This window comes from Pipistrellus kuhlii, unplaced genomic scaffold, assembly GCF_014108245.1.
Source record: "Pipistrellus kuhlii isolate mPipKuh1 unplaced genomic scaffold, mPipKuh1.p scaffold_m20_p_3, whole genome shotgun sequence".
NCBI lineage: Eukaryota > Metazoa > Chordata > Mammalia > Chiroptera > Vespertilionidae > Pipistrellus > Pipistrellus kuhlii.
In genome coordinates, this window is record NW_023425529.1 from 49,378,988 (window position 1) to 49,405,432 (window position 26,445).

The 26,445-nt window shown below is 51.3% G+C and overlaps 1 protein-coding gene across 1 annotated transcript; it reads right to left on the bottom strand.

Annotated features, from left to right (window-relative positions):
• Nucleotides 1–1,384: 1,384 nt before the first annotated feature.
• On the bottom strand, nucleotides 1,385–26,200 carry CTDSP2 (CTD small phosphatase 2). The gene is made up of 8 exons (XM_036458133.2): nucleotides 25,663–26,200; nucleotides 10,840–10,988; nucleotides 9,327–9,365; nucleotides 8,791–8,892; nucleotides 7,905–7,961; nucleotides 5,374–5,466; nucleotides 5,069–5,254; nucleotides 1,385–4,886 (listed from the first exon to the last, which is right to left on the bottom strand). The coding sequence occupies exons 1-8, from the start codon at nucleotides 25,724–25,726 to the stop codon at nucleotides 4,761–4,763; spliced, it is 816 nt and encodes a 271-aa protein (XP_036314026.1). The 5' UTR covers nucleotides 25,727–26,200; the 3' UTR covers nucleotides 1,385–4,760.
• Nucleotides 26,201–26,445: the final 245 nt, after the last annotated feature.

Below are 26,445 nucleotides of genomic sequence, written 5' to 3' on the forward strand. Positions count from 1 at the left end.
TCTTGCCACACTGGAACACCCAGAAAATGCGACTCCATCTATAACATCAGGTTTCCCCAAAACTTGGTCCCTCTCTCCCTCCTCCCAAGGTTCTTATAAACTCAGCACCCTTTAAGATCACTGCAGAAACCCTTGGGGTGGGGTGCTGTTTTGAAATCACGAGTTAAAAGCAAGTGGCCCTTAATTCTTAGAGATAACAGTATGAATGGACCCCAAACAGAGGCTGTTGGTTTTAACCTCTCCCTTGCCCCAGACCATCTCAAAAACGGCACTATCTGTTCAGGATCTTGGTTTCTCAGCAGAAGTTTGCAAAACGGGTTTCAAACTCCTGGTTCAACCCTTCAAAAGCCTCACTGAAGAGGGCAGAGCAAGGAAAATCTCCCCCCCCCCCCCCTTGTTTCTTCCTTGTTCAGTAGGATGGCTCTCCTGACAGGCACCCGCAGCGGACCTTACCTTGCTCCTCTCCGTCCTCCCGGGTGCTGGTGGGTAAGCGGCAGTGCTTGTGAAGAGCCACCCCAAAGCAGGCGTCTCCAGGTCTGCCGCCTGAGCTCAGTAATGGCTGCACAGACACTGGGTTATATTTGCTTGGCTTTGCATCTTAACCACATTTTCCTAGTCCTGGCCAATCACAGCCAACCTAGCCCTGGGCTCGACTTATTCAAACCAGAGGGAAAGCTTTATCTGTTCCTATTCAAAACAGCAAAAAACAAGAGCAGACTTTTAAAGGCTTTTTTTTAACTCCAGCTCCACGCCCTGATCTAATTGATTTTTGAAAAGTGCATAGCCCATCAATAATGCAGGAAAGAGGGTGGGAGGATATGAAATTTGCCATTGTAGATATGGATGCATTATGCTGACAGGAGGCAAGGGCTAGAGCTGCCTGCCCAGGGCCTGGATGGCCAGGCTGGCAAGTGCCTCCCAAGAAGCTTCTGAGCATTTTTAGAAGGGGAGGGCAAGTCTAGATGAGAGGCCTGGAGTGAGCTATGCCTCATCCTGTTTTGCTTCTTGGTGTCATACATCACTCCATCAATATTTGAGTGCCATGTGCCAGAACCAGCCTGGGTTCCGGGTTCAGGCATCCTGGTTTGGGAACATCGGTGAGGGGCACAGAAGAATGAAGTCCCCTGGGGTGCAGGTCCATCCCCGTAAGTCGATAGGACACCAAGCACTTGCTTATTAAGCACCTGGACAGCAACAGAGTTGGTTCTATTGGGGGCTGGGGAAGAGCTAATGTAGCCCAACTTCCGTGACGTTGAGCAGAAGCCCGTGTGGAGCCTGCAGCTGTCTCCCGGCCACGGGAGTCCAGCTTCGTCATGACGAAGGGGTGCGAGGGGTGAGGTGTGCCCGATAGGTGCCCAGATGAACAGAGGATCAGGAGGCAGCACCCTTCCTGGGGGGGTTTTTAAACCCGCTTTTATTAATTGTAAGTAATACAAATATTCCAAAAATATAAACAGACACGTAATGGCGCCCTACATTTCAAGTTTTTGAATACAAATTTATCAAACCATGAATCTGTAAGCAAGGCAATCAGAACCCCACAGCCCAGTCACAGCAGAAGCAGGTCCCCCACCCTCCAAACGTCTTGAAGGGGTAAAGTGGCACTGACGTGGGAAAAGGACAAGCACAGCAGCACATGGGGCCCAAGAGGAGGTCTGCTCCAGGGACGGGGCCAGACCTCTGGCTTTCCTCCCCTGCTTGAATGCGAATATTTGCCTTTTATTAAAAAGGGGGGTGGGGCCCATTCTTTAAAGTGACAGGGACAATGGTAAGGTAACCGGCTGAAGACATAAAGGGGGAAACAGGCTTCCCTTCCTCTGACCCTTTGCCTGGCTGGACTCGGGGTGCAGGGCAGCATTACAGGGGGCTGCCCCGCTGAGGCTGTGGGATCAGGGCAGGGCTAACAGGATAGGATGGCACCCATTTCCCAGGGAACAATGCCTTTAAGATTTCCCATGCCTTTTAGCACAAAGCTTTTTGGCCACTGTTAACAGAGGTGAGTTTATACACTTACAAAATGGTCATCATCTTTGGGAGGCAGGAGGGAACTAAACAAAGTCCCAGGTTAACTGAAGGCAAACTTGCTCAACCTCTCTCTATATAAGGGACCCGTGGGCCTACAGTGTCCCCTCTACAATGTGCAGAGTGAACTCTTACCTGACCCTTTCCAAACCGGCCCTGTGTCCGAAGCTCCCCCTATGAGAGGGACACCGACATCAGGCTTTGGACTGAGAAGCCCAATCAGAGAGACACACTGTGTCCCTGAAGAGGCACATTAAAGGACTGAACCTGGCAGGGGGGCAGATTCCTGGCATGGTTTGAATTGGTGCTGACCAGGCATGGCAGCCGATTGCCTTCCAAAGATCAGCCTCCAACAGGAAGGGCTGGTGGGAAGCCCAAGCACAGATCCTGAGGCAAACCGACTGCCTCCCAATCTTCTCCTCCTCAAAAACTGGGTCTGGCCTGAGTCCTCTCAGGAGCAATCTTCTCTTGCCCCCAACACACAGGAATCTGGAAACCAGACAGCAAATGAGGCTGGCTCTGGTCCACACGGAGACCCTGTTCGGGGCGTATTTGGCCTGGCTGCTTCTCTGGGGAGTGGAAATGGCTTATCTTTGAGGAACTGCGGGTGGGCAGGGCAGAGCCCACACAAGACAGAGGACACAGCCCCCAGCGCTCCTGGCCCATCATGGTCACACTCAGGCCTGATAGGCAGGGCTGCCTCGGCTCTTCGCCTGGAGGAGCGTGGAGAAAGGGTCCTGGGAACTGGACCCGTTTAGAGCCTCTTATTGCTTGTCAGTAAACCCTGACTGGGCCAGATGGCAGATTTAACCCAGGGGCTAAGTTAGCCCTTAGGGTGCGTCTTGCGAGAGACCCCTCCACAGTATCAGGGTGGAGGCCTAGCCCTGGCCTTAGAACGAGAGGCCGTTTCCTTCAGGAGCCTTCGTTCCCGGCTGGTAACAGAGCCTCTCCCCTACCTGCAGGACCCCATGGAAAAGCCAGGGATGATGCTGGCGGAAGGACACATGGCTCTAGGGACTGTTCCATGGCTGCGACACCAGGGAAACACAAAGCCTTCCATCCTTGGACAAAACAGGAGGTGGCTCCATAATATGAGGAAGATGCTAGTCAGCCAGCTACCGCCCAGAACACGAAGCTGCTGCTCCCCCACCTGGCTCTTCTCAGACTGGGCCCAATGTGCGGAAACGGAAATGGATAATGGGGAGGAGTCTCAAGCAGGAGATGTCCTCACACCTGAAATAACGTACAAATGCCATGTAACACCTGCCTCCAGGGAAAGAGGTAAGTGAGGAACTCCCTCCAGCCTCAGAGGGAGGGAGGGAGGGAAGAGAGAACCCAGCCAGCCCTCGGGGAAAGCACGATTAAGGCCAGGATGCTGAAATGGGGCCTCCTTTTTGGGGGGGAGTGAAGGGGGAGGTGGTCCTTATGCTCCCAATTACAGCAGCAGTTCTCCTCTTATTTCCATCCTGGAGAATTCCATTTTGTGACTCCTTTTTAAAGCATTCACTATTAACAAACTTTGAAAGCAAGAGACACTCAGAGGGCAGGTGTATGAAGAGGCAGGAGGCATGTGTTAGGCTGGCACAGTAATGATAAGAATGCCCACTGCCCCTCAGCCCAGGAAAAGAGGAGAGCCTCTGAGGCCCTGGAGAGAAGTGACAGCAGGGGGGATGAAGACAGGCCAGGCCAGGGAAGACACACGGGAAAGAGCCCGGCCCCAAAAAGGAAGGGCAGGCAGGGAGCGCCCTTCCCGGACTGTGGAACCAAAGTCCTTGCACCAGCACCAGCAGAGAATCCCTGAAGACAGACTCACAGACATACACGCTAAGGGAACACACATTCGGGCTTTTGGGATTTTCCTCTTCCCTGCACCCCCAGTGCCACCCATAATCCTCCTAAGCCCAGGACTGCAGCTTGGTCAAAAACAAAACAGCCCAACACTCCATGTTTAGAAAGAGAATTTTAAAACAGAGTCAAAAGAACGGAAATCAGTTATCTGCCCTCTCCCACGGCAGGAAGACCTCCTCCCCACGGATTTGAGACTATGGCTAGGGTGTGAGGAAGGCAGGCCCAGCGCCCCGGCCTTGGGGAGGGAGACACAGGCCCAGGCCAGGCACTCGGTTGGAAGGAAGTGCAGCCCTTGAACTGCAGGACGTTATGGCCCCTGGGGCGACCAGTTCTGGAAACAAGCTTTCATCTTCCAGAATTGTCCTCCATCTGCAGCAGCCGCTGGAGAAAGGTTTCAAAGAGAAGTATGCCCGGGCACCCGAAGGCAGCTGCCGACTTCTCCCTTCTCCTTGGCACAAGCCATACAACACCGAGAGGCCATGGGTTTGGCAATGGAGCCCTGAATAGTCTGCATCCCTGTAAAGCTCAAGGTGACTGGGGAGGAGACAAACTTAAGGAGGGTCTTGATCTTTCAGCTTTTACCCCAACCTAAAACATTTATATCCTTGAACATAGTTGAAGGCAACACACACACACACACACACATACATACACACACACACACTCATCTCAGGAACCCAACTCGGGGAGTAGGCAGCTTGGGGTATCATTGGTCTGATGTTTGCCCACTCGGTGTCTAACCTGTCCTAAAGTTCTTTCCCCATCACTTCTATTTCCAGGCCCCATTTGGTGAGAAGTTCCAGTTTCCACTCCGTCTGTCAGGCTGGTCAGAAAGGCACAGTGTAGGCAAGTCCCCTACTGGGATGGCCGCTGCGTGGAATCAGGGAAGGCTAAGGAGCCCGCAGCTGCCCAAGGCTGGTGTAGACATCCTCTGCTCCACTCAGCTCCTCGAAGATTGGGATCAGGTTCAGCAACTCGGTGTCTGCCATGTCATCAAACCAAGACTGCACGGGCACCTGAGGCAGGGAAAAGGCAGCAGAAACCTCCTCCTGAATGCCAGTTCTTCCTTCCCTTGCCCCAGAGCCCCCGGAGCTGGCTGGGTCCGCCTGGGATGGTGTGCTCTTCCGGCCAAATCCCAGGGTCCCCACCCACCCCCTCTCCCACTTAGGTCAGGGACGCTCCCATCTGGGCCACTCACTGCATTCTCTGGATGGAAGATGTAAGAAGCAGGCGAGTTGTCCAAAATGAGGGTTTTCCTCAGGTCCCTTCCCAGGCGGCTGAGGTCCTTGACATAGCAGCCCTGGTGGAACACACAGGACTCACGGAACAGGCGGGCCCGGAACACCCCGCACCTGTCCAGCAGATCCGTCACAGGGTCGGCATACTGGGGGAAGAGAAGACACTGGTTTGGTGGCAATCTGGGGACCAGCAAGGGACTACTGGACCACCCCTGTAACAGCCACATCTGCTCCCAGTTCTTTTCTCTCCTCCTGCCCCAGGTACCTTGGCCAGGCTGGCAGTGAAAAGAACACATTCAAAGAGCTCCCCCATCCGTCTCAGGAACTCATCCACATAAGGCCTCTTGAGCACATACACCTGAGGAAAAGCAGAGGGGCTTGTTGAAGGCATCCCTGTGAGGGCAAAGCGTCACTGTCACCACTTCCACAGGGACCAGGAGTGGTTTCAGACCTTAGTTGTCCAGACTCCCACACCTCAGCCCCTGAGACCCCGTGGCTGGAAGCCTTCTGGCCCACAGGCCAGCGTATTATCACCACCTCCTCACCAGGCTTGTTGGCTCAGTGGTCCCAGCCTTGACCCAGCTCAGGAAGAAATGCATTCACCTGCCCTGGGAGCCAATTCTGTGTCCAGCGGCGAACCATCAGCTGCCTCCAGAAACAAGTAATCAAGAATAGGCCTCACCGGTGGAAACAGCCTATCCTGGATTACTTGAATCCAGCCACAGCCTCTGTGGGAGCTTCCTGTCCTTGGCTCTGGCAGGACAGTGTGTCCAGTCACTGTCAGGCAAGGTCGCAGATACTTCCTGAAACCTCATGCCCTCACACAGCTTCTCTGAAATGCACCGGGGAGAAGTGACTTTCCCCCCAATGACCGCAGACCAGGCACTCTGCAGTTTCTTGCTTTAATGCCCCCACCCATTTAGTACTCACTCCTGCTAGACAACTGTAACACTCATGTCCACCTTTCATGACCTTGTACATTTTGGCCTGAAAGATCCGTTGGCTACATGTTCTTCATCCGTTGTCTGCATGCTACTGTTTTCCTGCCTCCAGGCTCCTGCCCTCTCACACGGCCCACACAGGTGCTACTAGAAACACTCCTTCAAAGCTCCACTCATCTATGGGACTCCCTGCTTGAGCACGTGCTTGCTGTGACTCCCCCTCCTGGAGGTGGCCTGAACTGGCCACGAGCTCCCTCCTTGCTCTGCAGCAGCAGTCCTCCACTCCAGGCAGCCACAACTTGGGTCCCTTTCGTTTGCCATTTCTTCAGCCTTCAACAAGTTCCTCCTTCTGCCTGGCTCTTCATCAAGCTCAGCATCCCTCACCACTCTGCTGAAACCCTGCCTTCTTCGTGCCCCTCCTTAACTAGGGATTCACAGTCCAAATCTGCCCGCTTGAAAACATGCCTTCATCTTTTCCCTGGGTTCTGTTCATTTCTATGCCCTCAATCAGACTGGCAGGGCTTGGCAGGCCCTCAGTTGGGAGGGGCTGGTGCTGATGAAGAAAGCCTCTGATGGATGCGGGATGGTGAGGACAACCCAGAACCCAAACCCATTCCTCTCTACAAGTAACTCTATTTGACCAGCTGTGCAAGCAAGCATCAGGGCTACCAATACATTGTTCCCAACGGCTGCCAGGCATTCTGGGCAAGCGTTTGCAGTAAATGGTTTTCCACTATACCATATGGTCCTTAACCTGGGGCCGAATGTCCCTTAACTGTGGTCCTTAAAGCAGGGCTAGAACCTAATCTTATTTATTTTTAAAAATATTTTTTTATATTGATTTAAGAGAGGAAGAGATTGAAACATCAATGATGAGAGAGTCATTGATTGGCTGCCTCCTACATGCCCCACACTGGAGATTGAGTCCACAACCTGGGCACATGCTATTGACTGAAACTGAACCCGGGACTCTTCAGATTCAGTCTGTAGGCCTCCACTCTATCCGCTGAGCCAAATCAGCTAGGGCGAACCTAATCTTTTTTTTTTTTTTAATATATAATATTTTATTGATTTTTTTTACAGAGAGGGATAGAGAGTTAGAAACATTGATGAGAGAAATATCAATCAGCTGCCTCTTGCACACCCCCTACTGTGGATGTGCTTACAACCAAGATAAATGCCCTTGACCTGAATCGAACCTGGGACCTTTCAGTCCGCAGGCCGACACTCTATCTACTGAGCCAAACCGGTTTCGGCCGAACCTAATCTTACTTAGATTCAGGTGTTCTTTGACAGATGTGTACTGAACACTTAATGGGGAAGAAACCAGTTTAGGGACCCAAAGGGAAGGGAGTAGGAGAAAGCTTTAGAGGAGATGCCTGGCTGGGGAGGAAGAAGTTCCCTAGCTAGTTGGAAAAGGCAGACATGAGGAGGAGACAGAACAGCTTGTACTGGCTTTCTTGCCTAGAACCGGCAGACTCAACTATTCAGGAATAGAGAAAATGTAATAAATTATACAATAGTGCTGGTCACATTGGGAGAGGGGAATGGTGATCAATAAATGGTAGCTATCACTATGATTAAAAATATTTAATTTCAAATAGCTTGGCTGCAAAGAGAAAAAAAGGTGACAGCTAGTGGGGGATAAAGAGCTGAGAGTGTGTGTGTGTGTGTGTGTGTGTGTGTGTGTGTGTGTGTTTAAGATGAGAAAGCCTTGAGTGTGAAAAGGTGTAAAAGGTACTAATAGGAAAGAGGCTAAAGTTATAGGAAAGGGATCAATTGATGGAATACAAGCCCTGAGAAGAATGGAGGACCCCGAGCCTTGGGGATGGGTGTGGCCTAGCAGGCCACTTACCTGGTGAGTGGTCCCCTCAATCTCTACAGGCACTATGAAGTCAGCATTGTTGATTGGCTGGAAAGGAGAAAAGTTAATGAGGTCAGTGACTGAGGGGTGGGAACAGATCTTGGACTCAGGAAGCTCCTCCTGCCAGCATACTAAGTAGTTCTCACCCCAGCACAGGATGCAGTGTCTTATCTGGTTTTCCCTACTTATCCCCTCCCCGCAAATTCTACCTAAGCTGAGAGTATCAGGGCCTTCTTGAGTTAACAACCTTTAAAAAGTAAATAATAAAAAATAAATAAATAAATATATATATATATATATATATATATATATATATATATATATATATATATATATATATATATATAATTGATTTTTTAGAGAGGAAGGGAGAGACATAGAGAGCTAGAAACGTCAATGAGAGAGAAACATTGATCAGCTGCCTCTTGCACACCCCCTACTGGGGATGTGCCCGCAACCAAGGTACATGCCCCTGACCAGAATCGAACCTGGGACCTTTCAGTCCGCAGATCGACGCTCTACTGCAGAGCCAAACCGGTTTCGGCGAGTTAACAAACTTTTTAATAAAACAGAGAGGAGCAAGATCCAAGGCTGAGTCAAGCCCTCTTTTAGGCCTGCCCTGTACACAACCCTGGTAACACTCTGCTGTGTGACTGGGGCAGTGGCATCCTGCTGGCAGAGCAGGGGTTAGGCGGAGCAGGGGTTCCTACTCAACATTCTTTGGTGTACTCTCCAGACATCTGTGATGCCAGTGTGCCCCAAATTGGAGAGGCCCAGCCTACCCCATCCTGATCACTCTTCTATCTTTAGGCCACCTGAGCCAGGTGCACGAGGTAGCCTAAGATGGTGGTAGGAAGGAATCCAGATGTCAAGTTACCTTAAAAGAGCTATGCACAAGGGTTTCATCCAAGTCAATGACCACACAGATCCTTCCTTGATCTTCCTCTGTCACCTCTGGGAGCAGGCAGGTCCCTGGGATCTAAAACCAGAGCCAGATTGCTGAGATATGCCACCAAGAAAGCCCAGATGTTCATCTCAGCAGAACTCTGGGAATAGCTGGACTCATCAAGGAGATGAAAGACCCCAACTTCAACCCAGGAGACATGCCTCTTGAAGGCCAAGAGGTAGAAAAAGAAGAGACAAAGTGGGCTCTTTGGCCTTCGCCTCCAAGTGCACTATGAAGTGATCTGGACATTGGAGAAGGGGGCCAGGACTGGTGTGGGATGGACCCAAGCTGTGCCTCCAAAATCCACAAACTGCACATGATGGGCCCCAGCAAACATCTGGAACAAATAGCTTCCCAATAGGGGAGTTGGCCAGCTAGACACAGAAATGAGGGCATTATCCTATGGAATTAGCTGGGATCATGGGATCTTGGGGCTTCTGAGCACGTACCCTGTCAGATTCACATACCTGATAAAACTGGTACTGGAGACACTGGAGCAGGTCAGACTGTAGGAGAAGAAGAGGCAGTCAGTGCCAACCTACCAACACCCACCCATCTAAGGCCCACTGCTTCTACCTCAGGCCTAGAGGGTAATCTCCCTAAGACCACAGCCTCCTTGAAAGTACAGACATGACAAAATGACTTTTCTTAAGATCTGGACAGGAAAGGCCAGAACTTCATTTCCACATTAGGCCTGATAAAGGGTGGAGAAGACACCGTCCCTGCCTCAGTTGAACAAAGCAAGGAATACGGAATTCAAGTGAGTGGTGCTTCCCAGAATAAGAGTCAGTACCAAAATTGGAATTCCTTACTGGGTGGCTGAGCCTCTTGCTTAGTCCTGGGACCTAAGTTTCTCCTTGAGAACATGTACTTTCTATTCCCTCCTTGGGGGAAACACATGGGGGAGCAACTGAGCCTCTGCAAAACAGAAGCGAGCCAAAGGGAACCCACTTTGTGGGTTCCAAAATGGGTGGGGAGGTGGAGTGGGAGAGATCAGAATGGCTTCCCCACCCTTTGCTAATGATAAAAATGTTGTTATGGTTGTAAAAAGTAGTGTGTTCTTAATGGAAACCTCCAAGAAAAAAACCTAACACTTAGAAAAACTTACTTTGGCACTTCTTTCAAGTTTGTTTTAGCAGCACCACCCCTCCCCGGTATATAATTTTACATTCTGCTTTTTCACTTAATATTGCAGCTCAGTACTTTTCCATGTTATTATGAACTCTTTGTAAAAACCAATTGCTTAATATGTCATGTTGTACTACTGGATAATGAGGCGATTTTTCACTGATGTACGTGTCATTAGCCTGGTTTTAGAGATAGTAAGGACAGCTATACCTTGGTGTTTTGTAAAGAAGTACCAATGGCATTGGGGCAGAAGGATTTTTGGTCAGGGCTGTTCCTATCCTTGAAATGCCAGACATATCTACTGGTCATTGTGAAGATCAAAGACCTACACATTCCCAAATGTGCCACACAGGGAGAGGTGAGAGTGCTGGAAGGGGTTATCAAGAATGTGGAACAATTTCAATTCCTTGGTTCCCTGAAAGTCTAGTAACTTGGAAGGTAGTTTTGCACAGTGAAAAGCTAAAACAGACACAGGACCTATAGCAAGGATAACCTGAGTTGGAACCCTGACACCACCATTTAGTAACTGTGAACTCTTCAGGGCCACAGACCCCTCTGGTCTACTTCCTCTTCTGTATGTGGGAATCTGTCTCTCTCCTCATACACAGGCCCTGGGACCTGGAGGATCTGGACTGCAGGGGCCCTCAGAAACAACAGGGACATCCGGGTGGCCCAGACCACAAGCGGAAGCAAGAAGAGTAAGATGAACCAATTACGGGTCCATCAGAAGAAGGGCCTCTTCTCAGCCAGAGACCTTCGTGACCTCAGGCAGGGCTGCTTGTCCACTTGAGGCTCATGGACTCCGCTAGCAGCTCCCTCCTTCATGGCGTCACACCACCCTGACCCAGCTACCTTAGCAATGGTGTTGGCTTCCTCCTTGTATGCAGAGAGCTCAGTGCACGAGCTTGACTGGCCAACATGCTGGGCGCGAAAACAGCAGAAAAGGGCCTTGAAGATGTTCCGTCCACGGGGCTTTTTGGGAGAGGACTTGGAGACCAGGCCTAGAGCAGAAGGAATGATGAAGCGTTAACTTCAGAGCATCTCTGTCCCCAGGTACCTCCCTGCAACCTGGTGCTGTATTCCCGCTAGTCCGCAAGCTCCATGGGGGTCCACAGAATGTGCTGGCCAACAACCCAATGTAGTCAGCAGTGAAATGTACATGTTAATCCAACATCTTTTCTCTAGAGCAAAGACAGCAGGAATCCCCACTTTCTGGTTTGGGAAATGGGCTGCAGAAAATCTGCTCTTCATTTCATGGGAGGGCACTCAAAGATGGCACCAGGTATTGAAACGGTGTCCTCCTGCTCTGTCGCAGCATACTGTGGGCACCCTCAAAATTAATTCACAAAGATACATATCCTCCCTGAACAACACCTGTTCCCACAAGACTACCCACTCTAGGTAAGTAAACTGGAACCCTTCCCTTCAAGTTAGTAGAGCTGTGGTTCTGTTCAGGGTCAGCTTCCCTCACTGCTGGGTCAGTGTCAGCAGAACTGAGCCGAGACTAGATGCAGCTGACTAGAGAACAGAAGAGCCACAGCCCCTAAGAAAAAGCTAGTGTGTACTTTGTTCATACCCTTGTCTCCTCCCATACTCCAGCCACTTTTCTTCTCCCCCCCACCCACTTTTCTTAATACTCCTCTCCTCTAATCTTGAACCAGAGGCAGATTAAACACTTGGGACATACACATCTAGTGTTGGATTCTAGCTTGTGGTCCCTGTTTCCAGGACTGTAGCTGTTTAGTCCTTCCTTGATAATTCAGGCTTTGGAAATACAGAGGTGTTTTAATAGGAGCCTTGGCAAGGCAGCTCCAGAAAGGCCAAGTTGATACAAAAAGCTATGGGCATTAAAGCATGAAGCAGAAATGACTTCAGAATATAGCATCTTTTCAAAGTTCCTTTTGGTTTTTAAAAGATGAACAATTCGTCAACTGCTGATGGAGAGTTGGAAAACACTGTGGGTGCTGTGGCCAGGAGGTGGCGCCACACCACCACAGCCAGAATGGTCTTCAGCCACAGATCTCTTCTCCCCAGGCTGTGTGGCAGGGAGGTGGGCCTGAGGAGTAACCCTAACCCATTCCACTTTAAAGTACATGTAAACTGTGCAGGAAAATAAACACTGGAAAGGCCGATGTCTTTGTGGATAAAAAAAGGGCAAAGGGAATGTGGCACTAAAGACAACTTCCCTTTGTTGTTCCCTGCTGTAAGGGAAGGGAAAGAAAATGCAGTGGGGCCACTCAGAAACTCCCCCAAGTCCTCACAGCATGTGCCCCACCACACGACCAAGGTGGCCTGTGCAGATGATGTGATGGAAGAGCCATTTAACACCCAGTTGTTGGGCTTCTATGTCCCTGGAGAGGAAGAGAGAAAACCAAACTCTATTCCCAGGACCACAGTTAGTCAGCCAGTCACACGGCAGTCGCCTGGCCCCATGGCAGTCACCTAGCTCTGCACCAACAGAAAGGTGGAGGGATTCCTGCAGTGCAGGGAGGGTATCCCTGGTTGGTCAGTGGGTCCCCCAAAGCTCGCTCTCTCAGCTCCCTTGAAACTGGTCTGGCCATTAGAAAGCTTTTAGAAAATCATCAGGTCTCCCCAGCAATCACCCTAAAAACCTGGATATTACCATCAAGCTCTTGGCCCTGGTGGGAGAATCAAGATTTCCAGGGATTGGGGATTTTGTTGGGAAGAAAGTACATTGGGGACTTCTACCCAAGGCCTCTGTATCAAGACGACAAACATTAAGAGCACAGCCAGTGCCTAGCAGGAGGCTCCTTTGATTTTTCCTATTCACAGTAATCTATGCAGAAACCAGAGGGAAAAGACAGCTTCTCCACCTGCTTGTATGACCCACATTCAATTCCAAGCCCAGGGATTCAAGCAGACGCTGACACAAAGCTCCAAGACCGAAGCTGAACCTTTGCTTTTCCTTGGGTTTATGGTTTCTTCACACAGAACCACAATCAGAGGCTTAACCCAGCCACTGAGCCTTTCTTAAAGGCCACACAGCCCGAGCTTTCCTTAAGAGAGGCCATCAAGAGCACACTCAGCATCTCAGTGCCAGACACGGTGAAGGCTGAGTAATCCTACGAGGCTAGGAGGTGAAGGGCAGCAGGCTGGGGTCGCAGAGGCGCCTCACTGGTGTCCATGGGGGAGGCCCAAGAGGCAGAAGCGCTTCGGTCTCAGGAGCTTCTCGGCGAGGTGGGGCTGGGGGCCAACTCAAGCTTGGTTTGGGCTCTGCAGGGGAGGAGGATCTTCTCAAAAACACAATGTGACCAGGGCAGACTCTGGGCCTCAGCGATCACAGATGCCTGGTGCTCAGAGCATAGAGCGGTGATGCCTGGGAAGGTACCCCAGACTCACTACTCTTTTCCCTTTTGGGGCCCCAGGTCCTTCAGTCCTTCTCCAGGTTGTCTGTCCTCTTTACCTTTACAAACACTGCCACTGAGAATCCATCAGGGCTTCAGCCTTCTCTCAACATGGCTGTCTCTTGACAGGGCCTGCACTGGCCTCAACCCCATACATTCGCCAGCCTCCAGCTCTCTGCGTGGCAGGTGCTCAGTAACTTCCACCGGCTGTGTGAATGGCTCCAGGCCTCCAGGCTGTGGAGCTCTTGGCTAGTTCGCAATAGCACAGAAGAGTTCGGCGCAGAAAGGGTGCCAGTGTGTGAGAAGATGAGGTGGGCTCTGAAGGAGCTGAGCCCAGGGCAAACCACTTAGTCTTCTGGGCCTCGGTCATGTTTACTGAGCACTGATGAGGTGCTGGCCTGTGTTAAGACACTTGACATCATTACCTCATTTAACCCTCACTAAAAACCCATCTGCAGGCACTAATCCCAATTTTCCAGAAAGGAAACTAAAACACAGGGAGGTTAAGTAGCTCACTCAAGGTTACACGGAGCAGGACAGCAGAGCCAGGATTTGAACCCAGGTCTCCTTTAACCTATGGCCCCCAACAGCTCAAAATCATCCTGGGAGGATGTGGGGCACTCCCAGGAATGTTTGCTCTGTTCCTTTCTAGGCTGGGCCAGCAAAGGGTCAGTCTAGCTCCTCTTCTTCGCTGTCCTCTTGGGCAGGCCATGAAAAGTGCAAGGAGTAAAACAGTACGAAGGCTCTGGAATTCCATTCCAGGGTTCGCCTCACCCACGCCCCAGCCCTGCACCTGCTTTCCCTGGCAGTTACCTCTGGAAGATCAAGACAATGGGGGATGGGATGGGGAAGGAGCTGGAGTCAGAAGTTTTGGTCCAAAACCTGCTTTGCTCAGTGGGGAACACAATACCGGAGTGGGGTCTGAAGCTTGTGTCAAAGAGCCTTTCAAAGGACTCCCTTCAGCCAGAATGCAGCATTGTGTCCCTGACAGCAAGGTGCAGGCCACCTCCCACCAGGAGGACACAAGATTTACAAGCCTGTGAGGAGCTCACTGCACCCAATTTCCCTGAGGGAGAACAGGATTCCAGTGGGTGCCATGTAGCCCATAACCAGCTGCTCTCCCTCCCTCCTCCTACTGCTACCTGTTTTGTGGATACCCAGCCCTACTCTCCCTCTCCAAACATCTGGCTGAGGGCTGGTGTTGGAGAGAACCAGCACAGAACTAATGGAGGAAGCTCTGGCTTAAGAAGAAAGTGTGCAAGTGACTAAGAACAGGGAAGCCAGGCCACCGCTCCAGTTAGTTCTCCACTGCAAGGCCTCCTACTGAGGCAGGATATAAAGAGAGGGGGACCTGAGAGGTATCCCCTATTCTGAGGATCACCTGGGTTAGGGTCCGGGCTCTGCCAGTTACTGACTCAGGCACACAGCCTCTTTAAGCCTTAGTTTCCTCACCCATTAGTTGGGATAACAGCAAGACCTCACTCCTGACTAAATGATAAACAAAACTTATTGTCTGAAATGCACTGTGCAAACTAAAGGTAAGTGTGCTCATTTTAATGAACTACCTAAGAAGAGAGGACCACTACCTGACAATATCGAAGGCCTCGTTCCACGGGGCCAACAAAAGAAAAGTGCAGGCCCTCCCACCCCCAGCAAGGGGTTGAAGCTCAAGAAAGTAGATGAAAGGTGACAGAGGAATTCTGATCATGAACAGGTTTCAAAAAATTCGAAATAATCCCTATACCTTCTCCAAAATCCACTACAAAAGTTGTTTTCCAGCTTGCAACTCCTGGGCTGGTATTCTGCAAATATTAGGTCTAGTAATAATTAATGTCGTTTTCTAATACTTTTTAAAATCGAATTTATTTAAACAATACAACAAAATTGAATCAACAATATAGTTGCCGTTGTTTTCTATTACTTGTGCCCAATGCTCAGGAAGCATTTTATTTTATTTTATTTTATTATTATTTTTTAAAATATATTTTATTGATTTTGTACAGAGAGGAAGGGAGAGAGGTAGAGAGTCAGAAACATCGATGAGAGAGTCATCGATCAGTTGCCTCTTGCACACCCCCTCCTGGGGATATGCCCGCAACCAAGGTACATGCCCTTGACCGGAATCGAACCCGGGTCCCTTCAGTCCCCAAGCCGATGCTCTATCCATTGAGCTAAACCAGTCCCGGCTCAGGAAGCATTTTAATCCCTCTGTTGTAAAATTCTTGTGATTTTGATGCAAAAAATTCGGTCAATGCATTTTTGAGGCATTTTTCATTATTAAATTTTTTTCCAAGAAGAAAGTTTTGCAAAGAACAAAACAAATGGTAATCGGAAGGGGCAATATCAGGAGAATATGCAGGTTGAGGGAGAACTTCCCATTCCAACTGGTGCAGTTTTTCAGCAGTGATTCTTGCAGTATGCGGTCGTGCGTTATCGTGGTGAAGAATTACGCCCTTCCGATTAATCAGCGCGGGTTCTTTTTCTCTTAAAGCTTGGACTAACCTTTCCAATTGGGCACTATACACTGCACTTGTAATGGTTTGGTTAGATGGTAAAAGTTCATAATGAAGAATTCCTTTAAAATTCCACCAAACACATAACATCACTTTTTTCGCATGCAAGTCAGGTTTTGGCGTGGGCTGCAGAGCCTCATTTTTGTCCAACCATTGAGGCCGCCTTTTCAAATTAACATACAGCACCCATTTTTCATTTCCGGTAACAATTTGCTCTAAAAACGGCAAACGGTTTTGACGAGAGAGGAGCGAACTGCAAATTGTGACTCTTTGATTACGGTTGTTGTGGGTCAACTCATGAGGAACCCATTTTCCAAACTTTTGGACTTTGCCAAGTGCACGCAATTGATTGGAAATTGTTTTTTGTGAACAATTTAAAGTTGTCGCAAGCTCTTGTTGGGTAATTTGAGGATTTTGCACCAAAAGAGCTGGAAGAGCTTCTTGATCAAAATTGGACACACGGCCTCGACCACTCTTGACATCTAACGAAAAATTTCCCTCGCGAAATTTCTCAAACCAACGCTGGCATTTTCTGGCGCTAACTGCATCTTGACCAAGAGCACTACAGATGTTTTTTGCAGCCTCACTTGCTTTTCTTCCTAATTGGAACTCGTAAAGCATGCAGTGCCGAATATGCTCTTCATCTGCCATCTTCTTAGCCCTAGTTTTGCAACAAAAACCAAACCAAACACAAACTTTTTCAAGCAAAACTTGTTAATTGCACTTCACACGTTCTGTAGATACCACGTGTTTGAAGGTTATGTCAATACAAGTCAACACCAAGCAAGATTTTAAACGAATGTTTAAAAACGACATTAATTATTACTAGACCCAATAACAGGAAAGTGAGTAAAAGGCTGTTTCACTTGAAATAAATGATGCCCTCTCCCCTGTGTCTACCACCACTGCCTCCAAGAAATACCAGATGGGGGCATGTGAAACCCGTGCATGTGCACGTACATGTGTGCGCACGCACTCGCACACGCATAGATGAAGACTGGCCTTGCCAGGACAATACTATTTTTAACCTTCTTCTGAAGGTCAGGTTTAGATATCACTGTTGCCAACAACACAGCTTCGTGTCCCAGCAAAGGAACGCCTTACACATCCGCCTGGGATTGAGCAGAAGACAAGCTTACCAGATTTTAACAAGCCCATTCATGTAGAAGGATGCTTTCTTGGTTCATTCCTTAGACGTACTTTATTCTCCACCATCTCCCATCCCCCACAGAAAAGATTTAGTCTGGCTATCACTAGAAAATGGCCTCTCTGAGGGGCCTCCCTCCCCTTAGCTATCGGAGGAAGGAGAGTATTTGGAGCATTTCCGGCCCTTCTTGGCCAGCGGCCTGGGTCCTGCAGCCAAGACACATCTGACTGGGGCTTCCCATGGAGAGGATTCCACTCAGGTCCTCAGCAGGGGCATCTGGCCTTGGCCAAGGACAGCCCTACAGGGCCAGGTGGATGGAAATGCTCTTGGACCAGCAGGTGAGTCAGCAGGGAGCAAAAGGGCAAGAGATGCCTCGATATCCCACACACAGAAAAGCCTGGAAATAATGGGGTGGTTGTACCAGTTTCCACAATGCCCAAATGCTGACACCGTTCTTTTTGGAAAACAAGGCCAGCAAAGCCTCACCCAGTTTAGTAACAGTTCCAAAAGTTTCAAAGAACAGCTGTGAATCTAATGGCCTGGAGTCCCATCCCCCCCCCCCATCCCCCAAGGGATTTATTTGTGAAAAATAAAGGATTGCATTCAGTCACAGTAAACCACATGTACAAAGAGAGCAAGAATAGCATGGACTACATATCTCCATTAATTCTCCCTCCTGAGCAGTAGAGTTCCCTGCATCTCTCTTTCTGACAAGGTATAACTTATTTTAGTCCTGGGTCTTTAATGCCACCTGTGGGGTAAGGGTGGGGGTCACAGATCCCTGGCAAACTTGTCTCCAGTCTTTTCCCTGTCCCCTTTAGCAACCTAGTCACTGATCTCAACATAGGGCCTCACCTTTAAGAACATTCCCTCAAGAAGGACTCACTCAGTTTTGGAAGTAGGGGATTCCTAACAATCTTTAAAACATGATTAAGATACTCTATCAATTTCAGAATCAGCCAAAACACCTTCCTGGGCTCTCTCACATACTTAAAAAATATGCTGGGGTAGGGGTGAGGTTTTCAGAAGGAGCAACAGGTCCTCGACCAGAGATGGAGGAGCCTCCAGGCCAACACCAGAGGGCTCTTGGATGCCAGGAAGTGATCTAATGGCCCACAGCAGCAGCAGGGAGAAAGAGGAGGAAAATCCAAAGGACTGTATCCTGCCCCACACAGAGCCAGTTAGGGCAGAGATGTCATCATGGAGGACTGGAAGCCATACTTGCCCACCTTGATCCCTTCTCTCCCAATTGAGGAGCTGAGCAGGCCCCTGCGGGAGGCTGGGAGACTAACAGAATCCTGCCACTGGATGGCTGTTTCAGCCTCTGCCTTGGCTCACAGCTCAATTCCTGGAATGATTGGATTTGGTGAAAGACTGAAGAATCCATTGTCTCTTGCCCTTCCAGTTATGGAAGTCTGCTTTAGGTGACATATGTATGAGACAGAGATGGAGAGGAGAAGCAAAGAAGCACAGAACAAAGCAACCATCTCTCCTCTGACCAGTGAACTATGGAGTAAATACACAAGTTACCATGGACTTGGCTTTAAACCCTGGCTCTGTCACGTGTAATGTGTGTGGCCTTGGGCCTCAGTTTCTTCATCTGTAAAATGGGAAGACTAGTATTACATATTTCACAGAGCTGTGAAAATTACAAGGAGCTTAGGGTGTGTCCTAACCCCAGTAAACGCTCAGTGTCAGCTGCTAGTCATTAAATACAAGTACTTTCATATCATTATCTCAGTCTCAATCTCAAAATGTGCATATTGAAAGAGACCAGAGATTTCTTCTCATTCCAGAGGTCACACAGAGGAAGCTACATGGCCAACCCTGGGAAATGGCCTTTCCCGGACTTTGCAAAAACCAATTCCAGTCTCTGTCTCTGTCTGTGTCTGTCTCTGTCTCTCTCTCTCTCTCTCTTTCAAACACACACACACACACACACACACACACACACACACACACACACACGACTGGCCAACCAGTTCCTTCCTTCCTTCTTCCATGTCTGGCCTCTGCAGGATTGGAAGGAGTCAGCCTGGAAGGACTGTCAGGAGTCTGTCCCATCTCTAGGGACACTGCCCTGCTCCTCTCACAGCCCCATTTCACCTAGGACCAACCACCCAGCACAGGTGTGCCTCCCGGTTGAGCACTGGGCTAGAAGTTGGGACACCTAGCTCCTGCCCACTTCAGCCTCTCAAACAGCTCTGTGGTTTTGCTTAGGGCAAACTCTTTCTTCAGTTCATTTTCTTCCCAGGTCAATAAGGAAAGGTCTGCATTGCAAGGTTGTTCCTTAGCAGCTAGCTTCAGCTTACCTGAAGCTTGAACTCAAAGGCGTTTTTAAATGCTAGGAACAGTGCCTGGCCCATGGTAAGTGCCTTATAAAGATTTTCTGCGGTCATTACTGTGGTAAGTAAGCAAGGATCATTACTCAGTCCATTCATACTGAGAAAACTTTAGAAGTCCCTTTAGAAGCCATAGGATCTTTACAAACAGCAAACCTGGATCTCTCCAGAGGACTCTTCCCGCTTAGGGCTAAACAGGCAGTTGGGGCCATTGCTGTGCTTCGCTGGCTCTTCTCCAGGGACACCTGTCAGCATTACAGGAGCACTTGGAGCATGAGCATGCCCGGCCCAACGGCTTATGCTCTGATGCAGGAGGACCCAGGGGGGTCGGTATTTTTAGTAAGTGTCACAGGAGAATCTGATGTGTGTCCCTGGCTGAGACCTACCGTATTTTTCGGACCGTAAGACGCACTTTTTCCCCCCCCAGAAGTGGGGGGAAAAAGTCCCTGCGTCTTATGGTCCAAATATAGCCTACACATATACTTTAAAAAAAAAGTTTTTTTACTTGCCCGGCTCTGTGTGGTCTCTGTGTGCTTGCCTGGCTCTAAAATGGTTCTAAATTCTGCTGTTTACTTTACAGGGTTGATTACATGTGTTTATGACTGTGATGTTGGATTTTAATGCACATAAAATATTTTAGGACACTATTTGTTTCAGAATCTTTTTTTCTTCATTTCCCTTCTCTAAAAACTGGTGCGTCTTATGGTCCGGAGCGTCTTGTGGTCCGAAAAATATGGTAATATCTACAGGTTGCCAGTGATCCTTGACTAACTCTTCCAAGACTGACCTAAGCCTGCTGTCTCTTCCTATGGTCACTGTTCCTGTGAAGTAGGGCCCTAGCCCCATTTTACTGTGGGAACAGCTGAGCTGGATCCACCATTTGCGGGAAGGGGCTTTGCAGCCTGTGTTACACGATTTGAGCTTTCTCATGAAACTGCTTTGCTCTCCCTGTGGTTAAAGCCACATTTGTTTTTCCAAGAACAGTGCAGGAGATACAAGAAGGTATAGAATAAAAAGAGAGTAAGAGCAAAGTCTGGTGTGGGGGATGGGAAGGACTAGGAGGACCTGGGAATGGAAAGGAAATGTCAGGAGGTCCACTCCGAGACCAGGACACCTGCACCTCCTGCACACAGGGAGGTCCGCACACTGCTGAGGAGTTCATTCTGTAGGCACAGGCCGCTCAGCCCCAAGGGCTGGGCCCTTTGCATGGACTTTGTGCTTGCTGGCCTCTGGTCCAGAGAGGCTTCCAGTTCTAAGTCAACTTCTCCATGTTTATTTCTACTAGTTCCTTAATAAGATTTGCATGTGGATGAGCTCATCTGCATCCCAGTTGGGAACTATTCCACCATTTCAGACCGGGAGAGAACCATGTCAGAGCCACACCCAATCCCATGTCCCCAAAACAACTGAGTTAATTCTGTGCTTCCTGAGCTGGCCAGCCTGAGAAAGGATGAAAAGCAGTTTTATGCTGCTTTTTGTGTTTTCACAATGTTCTATCCCAAAACCACAGCAGCAAAGACATAGCTTAAGAACATCTATTTTCTCTCCCAAACCCATTTACTTTTGTCGTTACTAGAAGTTGCTAAAAGAAATCTGAGTACCGCCGGGTTCATTAATTCCCAAAGCAAATGCAGACCGTGAGAGCGTGCAGCACACAGTTGTCTCAAATCTTCACTATGCTCATTTCTGAAGGCCGAGCAACTGCTCAGTTGGTTTAGACTTCAGTGACTCTTCACAGGACGTGCATGGCTATCTGGCAGAACTGCAAAAGCCCCAGGCACATGCACTCGATCCAGTGCAGATAAAATCCCACCAAGTCGCACTGGCACAAAGAAGGGGTCTGTTTACCAAGGTCGTGAGGCTGATCCTTCCAGAAGGCCCAAGCCCCCACATCAGTGTCCCCTCTGACCCCTGGCCACCTGTCTTTAACAATAAAACCCGCATGACTGAGTGCTGTTTGCATGTGTCCTGGGACAGTGGTCGGCAAACTCATTAGTCAACAAAGTCAAATATCAAGAGAAATTTCTTTTGAGAGCCAAATTTTTTAAACTTAAACTTCTTCTAATGCCACTTCTTCAAAATAGACTCACCCAGGCTTTTTTATTTTATTTTGTGGAAGAGCCACACTCAAGGGGCCGAAGAGCCGCATGTGGCTTGAGAGCCGCAGTTTGCCAACCACGGTCCTGGGAAATGGAGGAGGCACTGAGTAGCAGTGGTCTAGATATGTAAAAAAGGAGGCTGGACTGAAGCAACCAATTTTGCTCCCGAAAGAATTCTTTGAAGTAACAATGAACACTCTAACTGCTGCCCAGGCCTCCTCACCTCCCCACCACCACTACCTATTCCAAAATGGGAATAGAAAAGATCCCACATTACACAAAAGCTAGCAGGAAGAATGTTTAGCAGGAAGAGAAAGCAATATATTTGTATATAAATATGTACACATTGTCTCTTTTCCCCATACTTAGTTATGAACACTTCTATTAATAAACTGCCCACAGAATGGCTGGGAGCATCAATTCACCTTGTCTAGAAATGTGACTAACACAGCATTTACTGTTTAACAAAGCCCATGATCAGAAGGGATTCAGCAGTTCCCAGGGAGGATGAAAGGGGGCCTCTCGCTCGCCCAGTTTCTTTAGGTCCCCTATAGCAGAGAAGGAAGGGGACAGGAAGGGTTTTCCACAGCAATTCCCAAGTCCTGCTCAGACGAAAGCACTGTAAGTCAAGTTCAGCAGCAGAACTGTAAACTCCTCACCCAAGGATGTTAGGCATTTCAAACTTCATTGCTGAGTTAGCAGAACTCCCTTGAGCAAACAGAAGCTCAAGTCACCCCACAAGCCATTACCCACTCCTAGAGAGGGGGAGGGCGACTCTAAAGGAGACACAGAAGCCACAAAGAGGCCAAGGCTGAAGACCGGCTAGGAGGAGAGAAACCAGCAGGCAGGAGGAGCTAGCTACGAGCAGACCCCTTGGACTCCCAAGAGCCAGCGAAAGAAGAAAGCCCCAACAAGACGGTGCCTGAGCTTTTCAAGTTAAGGGCCTGGCTACAGCTATAGTGAAAGGTATTTGAGCTCTTTCATGAGCAGTAAGGCAGAATTTCCCCCTCAGGGAGGAGAAAACGGGAGCTAGAAAAACCTGCCGTAGTCCTAATTCTTAGGTATGGTCAGCTGCCAGAACCAGTTCAGTCACACATTTCTGAAGACAACCCAGAGCACCCTCCGTCGCCTCCCTGAAAGGCAGGGACATCGGTCCCATGGAAAACAAGAAAGGTCCCACCGGCCCCGACTCCCCCAAGGGCCTGTGAGTCACTGAGCTCTGGAGGCGGCGGCCTCCACCCTCTCATCTCACACTGGGAGGTTAGAGAGGTGACCTGTTTCCTGGGCTTTCCCATCTAATCCCAGAATCCATGGTACAACCTCCCAGCAACGGGGTGACATCCTCATATATGGGCTGTGAGGGCCACTCTCTGGCCAAACCGGCAACTTTTCTTTTTTACTTTGGATATTCCACACAACCCTGTCCTTGCAGTGATCAGGAAGCCAGTTCACCCATCTGTCAGGGAAGATGATCCAATTTTGGCCCTTTTATCAGCAATGCTTTCAGCAACTTTCTCCTACTTCCCCTACTGTAATTACTTTTGAATAATCAACACACCCAGCCAGTGTGAAAGATCTGAGAAGAGAATGCTAAACCAGAAAAAGAAAACACGGACACACGAAACAACACTGCAATAGCAACTTCACTAAAAAACTACTCAAGCTAGGAACAATTTGTGTTTTCTAGAAATTTATTAATAAGTAGCCTGACACTTCTTCCTCTTTGTCCAAAGGGAGGGGGGCCTATGGAGAGAGGGGAGGCAAGGAGCTCCTAAGTAGCTGAAGTCCACTTTCTACGTCCACTTTCTTTTTAAGATGCAGGATTTGTAAATGATGAAACTCGGAAAGCTGGCTTGCTGGTTGCCCGAGCAGCCCAGGATGAAAGTATGTTTTCTCTGGACCCTAATCAAATTACATGGGGGGGAGAGAGAGACCCATGGCTGCTGGCTTAAGAATTCAGATTCCTCCGGGGATAAATCTGAAGGACAAGCCACACAAAGGAAATGGAAAAGGCAAATCCAACCAGCATCAACAACTAAACACTGTCAAGAAGCCAGGTGCTTTGCTTTCTGCTGTCATCTCTTCTCTTCCCTGCCATTCGCTCTGGATGAACTGTCCAGCTTTGAACTCGGAGAGGTCAGCTTTCCCTCCCTCCTGGTGTGGTGCCCTCACCAGGCAGGCCCCCTCCTGAGCCCCTAGAGTAGGGGTGTCGAACTCAATCAGAGAAGGGGCCAAAATCTAAAATCCAGCCTAAATCGCGGGCCGAATGGTTTACTGAACAGTCATAAACTGTCATTGTGATGGAAACGCAGCGGAGTGCAGTGATGACAGCGAGGTGCGGGCCACATTGCAAGGCCTGGCGGGACGGATTTGGCCCGCGGGCCTTGTGTTTGACACATGTGCCCTAGAGGAAGAGAGGACCTGAGGGGGGAGGCACAAGGGTTGTTCTTCCCCCTTCTCATCAACACTGCTACATCTGGAATCCTCCACACCCAAATCTCTTCAGTCTCGGAGGCCTCCTGGAGTCCTTTCCCGGGGTGAGGTTGGACATAGAGGGAAGTTATCCACATGGCTGCAGCTGAGCAGAGAACAGAGGGTGAAGCTGCAGCTGGGGTCACAGAGGGGTTTGCCATGCAGCTGGGGGAGAGGGAATCAGGGGCTCCGGAGGGCTGGGATCGGGTAGTAAAGTTCTGGCTCTTCTCCTTCCACAGGACAGGCTTCTTTAAAGAAGAACCAGTGATACAGGAAGCATACACTGTCCCTCACCTGGGGAATTTGGGAAAGGCTGACTCTCCCAGTCTTCAGCTTCTTTGCCCCTGGGCAAGTTGGGGGAGCTGCTTGGGTCTGTGAACCTCACGAATAAGTGATTTGTTGACTTACTGTTACCAAATAGGGGGGTTTGGGGCCACACAGAGACCCCGCTGCTGGCCTCCTACAGGCTCTATTCTCTCTGTGTTCCACCCAGCACGAGCCCTTTACGGGGCCCGCTCTGGGGTGGGGGTGGGCGGTCCAGGGAAGGGCAGGAACTCTGAATTAGGTCCCAAGAGCACGCTCCCCCCAGCTCAGGGCCAGGTGGCCCCAGTCCGGGAAGTTCTCCAGAAAAAAACGACGCTCACTCCCCGCGGAAATTCTGTCCGCTCGCTCTTTCAGGCACATTCCTCAAGGCCTGAACAGGAACGAAGGGAGGAGGGGGCATGAGTTTCAGGGCCTCCGCCACGACCAAACTCGAGAGAGATCCCCTCCCCCTCGGGTTCCGATCTCCCCCCACCCCCTGGCCCGGGAAAGGCGAGGCCTCGTTCCGCGGCGGCCCCCCGGCCTCCCCGGGGGGGGGGGGGGCTCCCCGCGTCTCCACCCGACCCCTCGGCGCGGCGGGGCGGGGGCCGCTGCCCACGGGGAGCCCGCACTTTTCGCTGCGCGATTCCGAGCCGCGCCGGCTCCGGTGCCACCCGGCGAGTTATGTAACCAGGGCCGCCGCCGCCGGGCTGAACAAACGCGGCTGTGTGTGCAGGGGCGGCCCGGGGAGCGCCCGGCGGGGAGGGGCTCGCGCCGGGCCTCGGGGTCGGGCTGGTCCGCTCGCTCGGCGGCCGCGGCGGGAGGCGGCCCCGCGGAGAGCCCGCGCCCGGAGGTCCCGGCCCCGCGCAGGGCCCGGTCCGCCGGGCCCGGCTCCCCGCCCCCGCCCCCGGGCTGTGAACTTGGTCCCAAGTCCCGCCGGACGCCGTCCCCGCCCGCCCGCCGCCTGGGCAGCCCAGGGCTGGCGGGGGGGGGGGGGGGGGCCTGGGCAGCGCCGGACTCCAGTCCAGGCTCCCTCCCGCCCGGTCCCCCAGCTCCCGGGGCGGCGTGCGGAGTCGTGCGGGGAAGTGACCGCCCCCCCCCCCAACTCGGGCGGGGACGGGGCGGGGGACGCGGGCTGCCCGCGCGCCCCCGGCCGCTCTCCGCGGGGGAGGAGGCTGGGGCCGGAGTGACAGCTGCGCAGACGACGCCCCTCCCCCTCGGCGCCGCGGCGCGGGGCCCGCGCCACCCCCACGGGGGTCGGAGTGCGGACCCCGGCGCGGAGGCGGGGGGGGGGGGGCGGGAGGGCCGGGGATCCCGGCTGGAACCGCCCGTCCCGAGCCTCGGGAGGCCGGGAACCAGGCCTCGGTTTCGGGGCGGCGTGAGCCCCCTCCCCGATCGGGGGCTAACGCAAAGTTTTGGGAAGTTGCTGGCCCCTACCTTGCTTGGTGAGCACCAGGGCGTCTTCCCTCCGCGCCTGGGTGATGATGGAGCCGTGTTCCATCTAACAATCCCGCGGGCCCGGGCTGGCTGGGCGGGAGGACCGACGGGCGCAGGCTGGGCCGGGCTGGGCTGGGGGGCCTGGGCGGGGGCCCGCTCCGCTCCTGCTCGCGAGACTCGGGCTCCCACCGCCGTTCACATCCCTGCTCCGGTTCCCTCCCCGGGCCGGGAAGGGAGGCGGCCTGTACGGAGAGCAGGCGGCCCGGCCAGCGGCTCCCCGGGTGCCCCCGGCCCCCGATCCCCCGGCGGCAGCTCCGGGCTCCTCAGTTTGGGTCCAACATGGAGAATCCGGAGCGAAAACAAGAGGAGGAAATGGGACACGGGGCGGTTTCCAGGCTCCCCCCTCCCCTCCGTACTCCAGATAAACAACCCGCGGCTGCAGCGCCCACCCCCGCGCGCCTCGGGGCTCCGGGCTCGGCCTCTCCGCAGCCCGCCGGCGCCTCGCGCTGCGGAGCACCGTCCTAGGCCCGGGGACCCTCTATCAGCGAGCCGTGGGGCCACGCAACATCCGGAGCTTCGCTATTTTGTTACGGAAAAAGCGAATCCCCGAGGGGGGTGGGGTGGCGGGCGGGCAAAGCTGGCCGGGGAGACTTGAAACCGCTCCGGCGCGCCAATTGGCCCTCTCGGAGAAAAGGGGCGTGTCCTCTCCTTACTATGCGGTGCGAGGACCCAACAACATTCCAGTCGCCGCGGCCACGCCCCCAGGCCACGCCCCTTCCGCGC